This window comes from Lachancea lanzarotensis, scaffold LALA0S01 (assembly GCF_000938715.1).
Source record: "Lachancea lanzarotensis genome assembly LALA0, scaffold LALA0S01, whole genome shotgun sequence".
NCBI classification, from domain to species: domain Eukaryota; kingdom Fungi; phylum Ascomycota; class Saccharomycetes; order Saccharomycetales; family Saccharomycetaceae; genus Lachancea; species Lachancea lanzarotensis.
Genome location: NW_019212879.1, coordinates 333,728 through 345,615, shown reverse-complemented (window position 1 = coordinate 345,615; position 11,888 = coordinate 333,728). Strand labels below are relative to the sequence as shown.

Sequence of the window (11,888 nt, the reverse complement as noted above, 5' to 3'; positions counted from 1 at the left end):
GCTCGAGAATCTGACGTCAGTGTTGAAAGCGAAGGACAAAGTGTAAGAAGACGGACTCCACAAACTCATTCCTGGGGCTACCAAAAACCCAAAGGATATTTCAAACTTCAGGAGAAGAAGGAATCTATTACTCAAATAACTATATTAATGGCGCCACGGAAATCAACGTTGACCGACTGCACAGTGTATGTACAAAAGCCGTGTAGTGATGAGGGGAGCATTAGGGCCAGACCAGCCAAATTGGTGTCTGTTTCATCGATGGTGGGATCTGTTAATCCCCTTGGAACAGCCTCAGCATCGAGGTGGAGGCAAGAAGCTCATGATCTTTTTGGGCTCAAAAGATTGGCAAGAAATTACTTTAAAAGTGGTGAACTTCAAACAAAAGAGGATCTGTCTGTCAATGGATCACATCAACACCGGGTTAAAATTTCTGGCTCACCAAGAAATTATCCTCTAACCGGTACGATGATCAAAGTTGGGAATCGCCTACCCCAGAAGAGACAAAATTACTCCATTTCAATTGAGTCACTGGCAGATCAACCATTGAATAACGGTGGAAGCACAAAGAAAAAACAGTATACTTTAGCGGATCGCACTAATTTGATATCGTGCGATGCCGCTGGTTTTAAGGCATCTCGAGAACGGACTTTTCATGACGCAAGTGTTTCTGATGCCTGCAATTTCGAGGTTGGACCCGCAATGACTGACCTTCGGACACTTGAAACTGGGAGGGTTTTACAGCTCTGCAATTTACCGAATGATTGTGGTCTTGGAAGTTTGCTTTCTCAAATCACTGGCGGCCCGCTTGAACAAATTGATGTCTTTAACGATCCGGAAGACCAGTCGGTCATCAAAGCAATACGATTTCAATTTGTTTCGGATGAGAGTGCGCAAAGATTTATGCTTCATGGTCAGTCTGAACACTTGCACATTAACGGACACATTTTGAAGCCCGAGTGGGTCTCGCCTTTCAAGACTTATCAGTTAAACGGGAAGCTCGAAGCACAAAAAGATCAACTGCTCGGACTTGGCGCTGGTGCTAATACCATCGAGAATGCACCACGCCGGTGTATAATTGTCAAGAAGACAGGTCACAAAGAACACCTACGCTCCCGCCAAATGTCCTCAAAAAAATTGTGCGAGTTTGATATTGGCGAGCTCAAGCGAGATTTTGCCGAGTTTGGAAGAATAGCCGAGGTTACACCAATGATATCACGTAAACTTTGTGTTTCTATCAGCTATTTTGACGTTCAATCTGCAATGAATGTCATAGCAAGCTATGAGAATCCAAGCACGTACATGAACAGGAAGTACCACAGGGAGTGGTCAATAAATTATGGTCGCGACATCACAGAAAGACCTTGCTATATGAAGATCTGAATCTACAGAGACCAATCGAGTTGAGATGTGCTTTAGCGATTCCTAAGTTTAAATACAAAACGCCTAATAAAACAATAGTCTATAATCATTTGTCGCCATCGAAAACAACAAGCAGGCCACCAACGAGATGTAGAGACCCTGTCACAAAAACTTCGATCGGCTCCTCGTACCTCTTAACAATGTTGCAGGCTGTTTCAATGTTTGCCACGACGTCTATTTGAGCGTTAGGCTCCAGATTAAGCCAGGTGTGGCGGAGAGCCTTCTGGACCTCAAGTCTATCGACTTGCTCTTTGGAAGTATTCATTGAAACTAGATCGGCACTGTACTCACCAGATTTCCATGTAACATTGGTAGTGAAAATGATGCGATCAAACTTCACTTCTGGAGTCAAGCAGCTCCTCAAGGTGGTAATCAATGCAGCTGCATCCCTAGTTTGCTGGTTGAAGAGAAGAATTTTCTTGTTCTTGGTATTTACGACTCGAGACTTGAACCATCCAGTCGCTGCCACAATACTGTCTTTGGTATGAGCGCCGTCGATGAGCCACGTTATCTTTCCATCTTGTATTGTCTGACAACGGCCTTTCCACTCAGCGGATGCCAGTCCATTTTTAAATTCTTGCGGAAGGGTAGTGTCTTTTTCCAATGCTAAAGGCGCAGAAAATATTCCGAGCTTAGTGAGATGTTGAGATGCCAAAGCGACAGCTAATGAAGCGTTCAGAACTTGGAAATCGCCTGCCAGACCCAACTTCAAGTTTTTCACCTCTTTAAAAACAGGCACCTGCTGGAGATCGACATTTCGCTCGTGAGCTCGTTCTTCAAGAACTTTCAAACCGGCGGCAGGTTGCACGTCAATCGTGAAAGCCGGAACATTGTTTTTGAAAATTCCGCCCTTGTTCCAAGCAATTTCCTCGATTGTGTCACCAAGCATATATGTGTGATCAATTCCAAGCAAAGAAACACCACAAGCAGTTGGGGTCTTGATAATGTTAGTGCTGTCGTATTCTCCACCCACACCTACTTCGTAAATGCACGAATCACAGCCTTCTTGCACGAAAACGTGGAACGAAAGAAGAGTCAAATACTTAAAGTAGCCCGGCTTGCTTCCAGGAGTCATGTGTGGGAATTTGTCTAGTGATGACGAAGTCTTGTCTAGTCTGTCCCAGATGTCAAAAAAATAGCGAGAGAATTTCTCCTCACAAATGGGTTTACCACTAATTTGAATTCTTTCACGCACCGATTTTAAATGGGGAGATGTGTATAGCCCAATCTTGTGAATTTTGTTGCCATATTGTTGCAGAAGTGATTGCGTGAAAGCAGCTGTTGACCCTTTCCCCTTGGTTCCGGTGATGTGGATAATGTTAAGCTTGTCAAATTCGCTAGTATCGTACCCAATTCTTCGGCACCATTCTTGCATTTCCCAAATATTCATCTGATTTTTACGATCTCCAGAGGCTCTGATAGCCATGATGTTGGCGTAGTTAGATTGTAATGAGTTCAAGGCAGATACAGCATCATTGTAAGTTCTTGAAACGGTGACAGACATTTTGAGTGGCCAATTAAGTCTCATATGATGGAACAGAGAAAGGATTTGAAAGTGAACATGCAATTGAAGGCAGGTAGTTTGTAGATCGGTTTTTGATAGCTGAGGTGTGTTCAATCAATAACTATGGCTTCAATAAGGGATCACATCATACGACAAACATACCTTATATCGTTTATTCTAGGCTCGGAAGGCCATGGGGGTCATGTTATTCAAGGTTCTGTCAGAGCATGATAAACACTAGGATGAGTTGGATTTCTGATGTCATTTTCGAATTTTCAAATACTGTTTTCGATGATATGGTTTGCAATTTTATTAATATCTTCACACCTCAGTGAACGAGGAATAGATTGACGTTCAAACGCTGGCGAGCTAATTTGATTATTTGTAACACCGCTATATCACTACGGTTTCGAGCCAGTGCCATACAAAAGTAGGAACACCATAGCCAAAAATCATGATTGCCCAAACAACGTCGCTAGGAAGGGAAAACGTCGCTGACACTGATCACGTGACATTACAACTTTTTGGCTACCATAAAGGTTTTTAATCTCGCGTTCCATGAGTTGTAGTGAATGTTTGAATTATGGCAGAAGATACAGGTCGAGTCAGTTGTTAATAAATGTGATACAGTTATAAACTTTAGATTAGAAAGATACAGTAAGCGAGGCCTCATCCAGTCACGTGTCACTGATGACAGCGACGGAATTAGTGAAAAGTGACAAGCTTCGCCAGCGGGTCGTTGACGGGGTTTTTTAGGTCGATTATGTGACTAAGAGAAGAGCACTAGTTTCGAGAATTGCTTAGGCTCGGCAGTTTTCCGAGATAATATGCATTTCCGTGTTGAGAGTTTCAAAAGGCATTGCTATTTTGGTGGAGGTGGATTACGACTTCGGGCATCTACAAAATGCAAATGAGTATCAAAACTATGTTTCAATATACATTGATCCTAATAGTGCTCTCTAAATTATCCGATTCATCATAATTTAAACTTTTAGCTCACATATCATTTAAAAATGCTTTTCCACGACCCCGCTTGTATGAGACTGAAGGCTAGCAGTACAATGGTTTAGTGACTGACATCATATTCACCAAGGCCGCCAGAGCTTATCAAATGCCTCAACAAATATCATCTTCGTTTTTTTGCCTTGCAAAGTGCCGTTTTTCCAATTGCAGAGTTGTATATAGCTCAAATAAAAAAAGCCAGCGAATTGTTAGTAAATTTAGAAGCGAAAAGACCAGATATTTCACGAAAATCATCGGAATGAGCTTCTACTATTACAGAATTTCTACCATCCGTCAAATTTCTCATTTGCCAACCTTCTGATGTGTCACACAACTTCCTCTATAATTTGTGTAAAAACTCGGCAGAGACAGAAATCTGGACCTGGAAAAAACCAGTTACAGCACGCCAGAATTTACACACTCCATTAAGAATGCAGAACCTGCTATCGTCGTACCCAGTAAAATATCAGAACAATCGTTTACTTAGTATCTTTCCCAAAAACTAATGGATTCTTCAATGCACGTGACTGCGTGTAAATTACCACACAACTCATTCGGATCAGACTCTTGAAGTTTCAACAACTGCAACTCGAACCCAACGAAGGCTATATTGATCTAGCAGTCTCATTTTCACCATCAATCGAACTGTCAAAGACTGCTTTACTGGATTTTAGAGAGTTTCAGTACTCAAAACTATCAATTTTGGCGCGTAACTGAGTTTCATTGGATTGTCCGGCAGGCAGCCTGTGATCAAACATGTTCCCCTCGAAACTTGAGCAAAACAAGCTCAAGGCCAACATTTCAGCGTCTTACAATAAGCTTTATGGTGAATTTTCTTCAAGAGAACTGCAAGAAGTGGGAAACTACAAGTTGTTGAATGTAGTTGGCGAAGGAAGCTTTGGGAAAGTGTACCTTGCTAGTCATCGGCTGACGCACCAGAAGGTAGTTTTGAAAATGGGCTCTAAAAATGACCCCAATGTTGTGAGAGAAGTATTCTACCATCGCCAGTTTGACTACATCTACATCACCAAACTTTACGAGGTTATCGTGACAGAAAATCACGTATGGATGGCTCTCGAATATTGTCCCGGAAAAGAGCTTTATGACTATCTTTTGAGCAAAAAACATCTGCCTCTAGCTGAATGTGCCCGACTTTTTTCTCAGATCGTGGGCGGAGTATATTATGCGCACTCCATGAAATGTGTGCATCGAGACTTAAAACTGGAAAACATCCTACTGGACAAAAAGGGTCAGGCAAAGCTTACGGACTTCGGTTTCACCCGCGAATGCGCCACGAAGGGTATATTGGAGACTGTCTGTGGAACTACAGTGTACATGGCACCCGAACTTATCGAACGAAAGCCGTACGAAGGCTATAAAACAGATATATGGTCCCTAGGAATAATCCTTTACACTTTGATTCACGGGTCCATGCCGTTTGAAGAGGAAGACGAAACGAGGACAAAACTTAAGATTGTCAATGATAATCCGGGATACAATCGCGATCTTGTCGACAACGCAGGCGAAGATCTCATTTCGATCCTTTTAAACAAAGACCCAAATCAAAGGCCGTCTTTGACGCAGGTTCTACAGCATCCATTTCTTCAACCGTATGGGATTCAGATATTTGACAAGACTGACAAAATCCTAAAACGCCAAAGTCATGGTACTAAACATTTTCATTCTAAGCTGGAGCGTAAGCTCTTGAAAAAACTCAAACAAAGCGGATTTGATACACAGGCTATCAAGCACTCCGTTAATAGGAAAAGGTGCGACAGCTTATCTGGGTTGTGGTTTCTTCTCGTGGAGAAAGAAAAGCGATGCGAAAACTTACGCCATCCCAGGAGAAGTCGGTCAGTTTTGTCAGTAAAGAAGGTGTTCGATTCTGCAACTCCTAGCCGAAGGTCTACTGAAGAATTGAAAAAAAGTGACACATTTGGGAAGGCCACTTCCCTAAAAAGAATTATGAGCAGGAAGAGCGACACAGCGTCTATACGACCTCCCTCCCATGTTGCGCAACAAAAAGGGCCAAAAAAGGTTGAACCGCTGGACGGAGTTGTTTCTCAAACTAGTAGTGGGAAGTCTTCCAAAAGACCTAACCTATTTCACAAAATGACCAGCTTCTTCAAAAGCAAGAAGCATCCTTCAATCGCAGTCGATGAACGGCCCATAAGCCCGAACAGTGGTCTCGCAGATAAGAGGAAACGCAATGCTATTTCATTTGAATCTCGGAAAAACAGTCCACAAAGATCACGCACGCCTTCTGGAAACAATGGAAATGCTGGAAAAGGCGATATCATACCTCAGCCACCAGCCAATTCAAACGAACATAACGGGTTCGACATTCTAAGAATAGAAGAGCCCCGTCTCAAAAAGTTTAAGTCCAATACATCCAGCGAGATGTCGCGTCAAAATTCTATAGGCAACTTTGACAGCGAACTAGATCACAAAGCAATTGCATTAAATGGTCAGTCCAATTATGATGACAGCACGAATGACATATCCAAAACTGGACCTGTTTCGATTTTATCGCAGCAATCTGAGATTTCAAATGACACGTACAATTCAGAATACTCAACTGATGGTAATGCTTCGAACTCGAAGCCTGCCAGTTCCCTGAGCTCTCACACAACCAGAAACGGAAATGGTGTTGTACTGTCTCCGAATTTGGATAGCGTCGATTCAAGTTCTCTCCATTCGCGAGCCAACGTTCGTGGGTCTATGAGTATCATGTCGAGTGCCTCTAGCGCGTCAGAAAAAAGTTCCAGGACTGATTCATTCTACGAAATTTCGACTGCCTCTTCGCCCAAAACAATGGACTTGAGGGCTATGCATACATACTCCAATGTTGACAGCACTGTACCGAGAACGAGTGTTGGTTCTCAATGGCTTGCTAAAAGAGGGAGATCACCCGTTGGTAGACGAGGGAGACTTCCCAAACGAAACATCAGCAGAAAGCTCCTCAATAAAAATACGTCGGCTGCACAGTCCGTTATCCAAGAGGAGAGCTCGTTCGATGATGAAGAAGATAATGTCGAATTACCTGTTGTGCAGGTTGAGGCTTCTGGTTTAAGGGATCCTGTCGAGGCAAAACATGTTTTACCACGAGAGCCGTCCTCTCTTCCAGGAACCACAAACTCTTTTCCAGAAACACCGCCAATAGACCGCCGACCGGTGTTATTTGATATGGCTCGGTCATTAAGCGGTAGCAGCGGCGTTTGGTCTAATAATTTTTTGGAAGATCGCCACTCGGAAACAGCAGTCAGGGCTAGCGATGCCCAGGATGAACACTCCATTCTCGGTATCGCTGATGATGAAGATAATTCTTTTGAAGACTGATAAGCTCCTGAAAATTCATACTTCATAACCGTTATTTAGATAAATCAAGAATTAGAGGGAACTATTCACTTTGGATGTGATCTAACTGTGTCATGACATCTTATTACGCGGGTGGGTCCGAGTTTCTTGCTTCTAGAAGATCTGCTGGAACACTATCAGAGAACTTACCACTATCGGTTTTAGTTCCTAGACCGAATAAGCTCTCGAGTTCTTGAAGCATTTCCCTTTCTTCTTGGTTTGGCGGTGAGCTGTTTATGCCTGGATTTCCCTTCTGACGAAGCTCCTCAAGGTCGCTTTGTTTCAATTTGAGCGCTTCGGTGACGAAGTACTCGAAAAAGTCGTCTTCGTCAATGTCTACGTTTTGGTCTCGGAAATAGTTCATGGCTTCTGTATTTGCAAGGTTGTCGTCGTCGTCATCATCGCTTGAGTTGTCTGCTTCATCTGTCTCTTGGGCATTTCCAGATTCCATATCCATGCGAATGTTGGAAAAGAGACGTTGCATGCGAGATATAGCGTCCTCATTGGTAATCTCGTCGTCGCGACGCAATGCGCCTACAAAGTCAACTCCAGAAGTCACGTAATTTTCATTTAAAAGGCCCTTAGCCTTCAAACTCGACAGAATATCCGGTGTTGATCCACTGGGTGAATCTAATGTCAACTCGTCATTGCGCACTAGATCCTGCAGCGATGCTGCTATAATTTGGCCGGTGATCGAAGGTAAACGAGCGCTGTTCAAATCAATCCCCGAGTCTCGCAAGAATCCAGCAAGGAACTTTTCTTGTGCCTTTGATATGAGGACCTTAAATTCGACTGTGCTTTCATTTCCCGCTAGTTTACTGATATCTACGGTTTCTTTCGTATCCTGTCCGTTCATGTAAATGTTGTTAAGAGCCAAGCTTATAGCTTTCGGGTTCTCGCGAAGTTTTGATTCCAGCGCTTTATCGGTCAGACACAAGGGCAAAGAAGCCAAATTATCAACCACGTAAGAGTCGGGAAAGTAGGCCAGTCCAGTGACTTTTTTGATCCGTTCTGTGACGCTGGGATTCTCCGAAAGTTTGAAGTATTCGTTGGTTAGAAAACGCAGCGCTTCCTGCTTTCTGACCCCTCTGCGTGGAGCCAAATCGCTAGGAATGAACTTGAACTTTCCCTGGTGTATCCACAATCGATTGTTGCCCATAGGATACTGATATTCTGACGGCAGTACGTCGTGACACTCCATCAACAGAAACTCGCCCTCTGAAGTGCATGTTTTGATGAAGAAGCTGGAATCTAATTGCTCAGAGAGCTTTTGTAAAAGACATACAACTAGTCGTTCTTCTGCTTCCTGATGACGTTCCACGCAAAGCGACCCGAATAAGAACGGTTTTTCGTCCGAATTCTCAATTATGCCAACTTCTATACCTTCGAAGTTTCCCCACGGATAAGAGCGGTTCCAGATACCAATCAACTCCGTCAACTGGGCTCTTGTCATTTCAAGCTTTTGTTTGACGTCATGGTCGCGCCATTTATCGAGATAAAATATACCAAAAAACAACGTAGTTTCATCGGGTCTTTTCACAACGTCTATATAAGCATCGGATTCGTTGATCCAGAGCTGTTTCGATGCGCTATCGATCTCTTCGAGGTCTTCTTTGTCCATCCTTGTTATGCTCTTGGAACTTTTAAGAACTAGCGATGAGCATCATCAATTTAGGATGCGATGAGCTGCTCTTCTTGACCATCTTTAAAATGTTTATCAGAAACAAGCTGGTGAAGCAAGCTACTGATGTGCCATGAGTGAACAGCAGCGGCTAGTGTGGACGGGAACGCTCAATTTGAGGATAGAACTGGATCCAGAGCTGGTTTTGACAGACCAAAAAGAACGTACAACGACGATATGTGTGAATGTTCAAGTACCGAGAGACTCGTATCTGGTGTTGTATCTGCCGTTTATCATTCAGAAGCTGCAACCGCAACTTCGAGTGAATGTCAAAGATTTTTACCAAGGCTGGTGGTTTGAAATGGAAAATGTGTGTATCCCATGGAACTTCCCTATAGGTGCACTTTACGATTCGTTCACGGGTCTTAATCCACAAAATCGAGCTTCAGGGTCTCAAGAAAACAGCGTCAACGTGTGGAAACTGATGCTACGTTATGGGAAGCAACTTCCTCGGGGTTTCATACCCATACGAAACGGGAGCGAACAGATCAGAGAACTGTGGATGCACCAGTGGAAACAAGCCTGTTTCGTTATGAATGGGAATTCAAAGCTAGTTATGTCGTTTTCAAAACCCGATACACTGTCGTTCTGGGAAAGCGTGCTTCGCAGGAGCTTCGCTGGCTTCACTGACATCAGACAAAGAATCCTGCCCTCAAAAAATGATGTGAAATCTGTTCCTGTCAGAATCCATTTGGCACTCCCAGAAATAAGACTGGTGGAACCGGTGTGCAATGCCTACGACAATACAAGAGAAGTGGAGTTGACTTTGAAGAAACTACTTTCCCGCGAGTTTCCCGAGTGGTTCGCACCCGATGGGAACGCGCCTTATCTTGCAGTGCCGGTAATCCAAGGCATAATAGTACCCTTGGATCTCCAATTATGGCTACTGTATCAACAGCTGGCTAGCTTCGATGGTTTTCTGCACATCTCGCTTTGTCTCCTTGCGAAAACCGATGACGAAGCTTAGTGGCCAAGTTCTCTATTCTGTTTAAAAATGCTAGTTGAAAATTTATACAATGCTTGGAACCTAAACACAATATCAATAGGTTACTTCACGATGGAACTTCGAACATCGCTTGCAGCCATACGCGGTACATTTTTATTTGCCTTTTCCGGTTCACGAGTAGCCTACGGTCTGTACCAATCTGCTTCTCGATGAATCTCTGAGTGAAAATGTCTCTGAGCTCGTCCTCCGTGAAGAAGTAGACGCGAGTACCATCACCTCTAATGTAGAAGTTGTCGTCTAGCAGTCTGTTTTTCTTGAATCTGACCTGGGCCAAATCGTACCTTCCATAATCCCGGAAAAGTATTTGACCACCGGGCTTCAATATCATATGCAGGTTCTCCATTGCATCAGACCATTGCTCTGGAGATAGCGCGCTGAATACAAATACCATAACCGCAATGTCCACCGAATGAGGTTCGACGCCATCGGGCAGCTCATGCTCGGGATTCGCAAGATCCCACACAGCGGCGTGGGCATATCTAGCATCAAAATGCTTGCTGGTCTTGACCAGGTCAACGGCTTTGGGCGCGAAATCTGCTCCTATGATTCGTAAATGCTCATTTTCGTTTTCACTGAGTATAGGAAACATTGTATTACCTGCACCGCAGCCAATTTCGAAAATGGTCTTGGGACCTGCATCCGCTTTTGTGGCCTCATATAATGAAGGGAACTCTATCTGCAACCATTTCCTGTCTTTGAAGAAGTTCTCCTTGTTGTTCTTGTAGAAGATGTCCCAGTACCGTGCTGGGTTGGAATTATAAAGATTCTTATCGTAATCAGAGACTGGAGACTTATGTTGCTCCGCGATTTTTTCCTCCGCTTGTAGAACCTGCTCTTCGCCCCAGTCAACATTGTCCCAGGCATTGTGATTCCAAACATCGGATTCTTCGATGAGTTGCCGTCGCCCGAACTGAAAAGGATCATCGCGTCCGATGCGTGTGTCGGGGGTTGTTTCTCTCGAGCCTTCGACCTCATGTTTGGCGGATTCAACCGCCTCGTCTTGAACTTCTGCACTGAGAATCTCAATTTGTTTATCTGTTGGGGATTTAGAGAGGCCTAAGTGAATCAGAAGCTTCTTGGGCTACAAGTTCAGGGTTCATAGATGCAGAGTTGGCCTCTGCAGCGGCAGCAGCTTTCTTATTCTTCTTTCTGTTCTTCTTTTTTTTGTTTTTCTTACTAGAAGCACTTTCTTCTCTACTCTCCTCTGCAGCAGGCTCCGGAGAAGATTGGCTGTCGTCAGCTGTCTCCTGTTCTTCTTGTTCTTCTTCTTCCTCTGGCTTATTTGAAGGTGTTAAGTCCTCTGATTGATCTTTCACTTCAGAACCAGCCATGATTTCTGGTTCAAATTTTCTTGAGCCTGATTCAGAACTCTCTGCTTCGTCCTCAGATGGCTTTTCAAGGGCTAGAGACTCAGAATTATCAGAGGATTCTCCTTTTGGCCCTGAAACAGATTCAATTTCCACAGGCTTTATCTTAGTCTCCTGATCGCTCTGCTGTGGTTTATTTTGCTCATTCAAGTCATTTTCTTTCACGGCAGACCCTTCATGGCTTTCAATCGAGTTATCTTCCCTGGTCGAGTTTTCTTTTGCCAGTGCGCTTTGCAATTTGTCCGTGCTCTCATTATTCGAAACATCTGACTTCTTTTCTTCAATTGAAGTGGTCATTGTTCTTTCAACTTCATCGGTTTTGATGTCAGCTTCGTTCTTTGAAGAGCGCTGTGCTTCCACATTCTTCCCAGCTTCAGATTGTTCTGAGCTAGGCTTCTGGGAACTGAACGTTTCAAACTTTTTAATCAAGTCGGCAACACCCATTTCTATCGTGTCACTGGTTGATACCGTCAGGTTCTAGAACTATCGCTATTCCGCTGTATTAACCGTGTGAAGATGGCTGGATAGAAGGTGTTCTTCATTCAAAATTTT

At 43.7% G+C, this 11,888-nt stretch overlaps 6 protein-coding genes across 6 annotated transcripts; 3 read left to right on the top strand and 3 right to left on the bottom strand.

Annotated features, from left to right (window-relative positions):
• Positions 1-147: 147 nt before the first annotated feature.
• SSP2 (LALA0S01e03664g1_1) lies at positions 148-1,380 on the top strand (the record flags this gene model as incomplete). The annotated part of the gene is made up of 1 exon (XM_022774258.1): positions 148-1,380. The coding sequence occupies one exon, from the start codon at positions 148-150 to the stop codon at positions 1,378-1,380; it is 1,233 nt and encodes a 410-aa protein (XP_022626373.1).
• An 85-nt stretch (positions 1,381-1,465) lies between these two features.
• MET7 (LALA0S01e03642g1_1) lies at positions 1,466-2,947 on the bottom strand (the record flags this gene model as incomplete). The annotated part of the gene is made up of 1 exon (XM_022774257.1): positions 1,466-2,947. The coding sequence occupies one exon, from the start codon at positions 2,945-2,947 to the stop codon at positions 1,466-1,468; it is 1,482 nt and encodes a 493-aa protein (XP_022626372.1).
• A 1,734-nt stretch (positions 2,948-4,681) lies between these two features.
• LALA0_S01e03620g (LALA0S01e03620g1_1) lies at positions 4,682-7,264 on the top strand (the record flags this gene model as incomplete). The annotated part of the gene is made up of 1 exon (XM_022774256.1): positions 4,682-7,264. The coding sequence occupies one exon, from the start codon at positions 4,682-4,684 to the stop codon at positions 7,262-7,264; it is 2,583 nt and encodes an 860-aa protein (XP_022626371.1).
• A 103-nt stretch (positions 7,265-7,367) lies between these two features.
• LALA0_S01e03598g (LALA0S01e03598g1_1) lies at positions 7,368-8,903 on the bottom strand (the record flags this gene model as incomplete). The annotated part of the gene is made up of 1 exon (XM_022774255.1): positions 7,368-8,903. The coding sequence occupies one exon, from the start codon at positions 8,901-8,903 to the stop codon at positions 7,368-7,370; it is 1,536 nt and encodes a 511-aa protein (XP_022626370.1).
• A 133-nt stretch (positions 8,904-9,036) lies between these two features.
• ATG5 (LALA0S01e03576g1_1) lies at positions 9,037-9,930 on the top strand (the record flags this gene model as incomplete). Its single annotated transcript, XM_022774253.1, has 1 exon — positions 9,037-9,930. The coding sequence occupies one exon, from the start codon at positions 9,037-9,039 to the stop codon at positions 9,928-9,930; it is 894 nt and encodes a 297-aa protein (XP_022626369.1).
• Positions 9,931-10,015: 85 nt separating this feature from the next.
• Positions 10,016-11,780, bottom strand: ABP140 (tRNA(Thr) (cytosine(32)-N(3))-methyltransferase; the record flags this gene model as incomplete). The annotated part of the gene is given in 2 exon segments (XM_022774252.2): positions 10,016-11,026; positions 11,028-11,780. Coding segments are annotated over 2 exon segments (1,764 nt in total).
• Between the last annotated feature and the right edge of the window lie 108 nt (positions 11,781-11,888).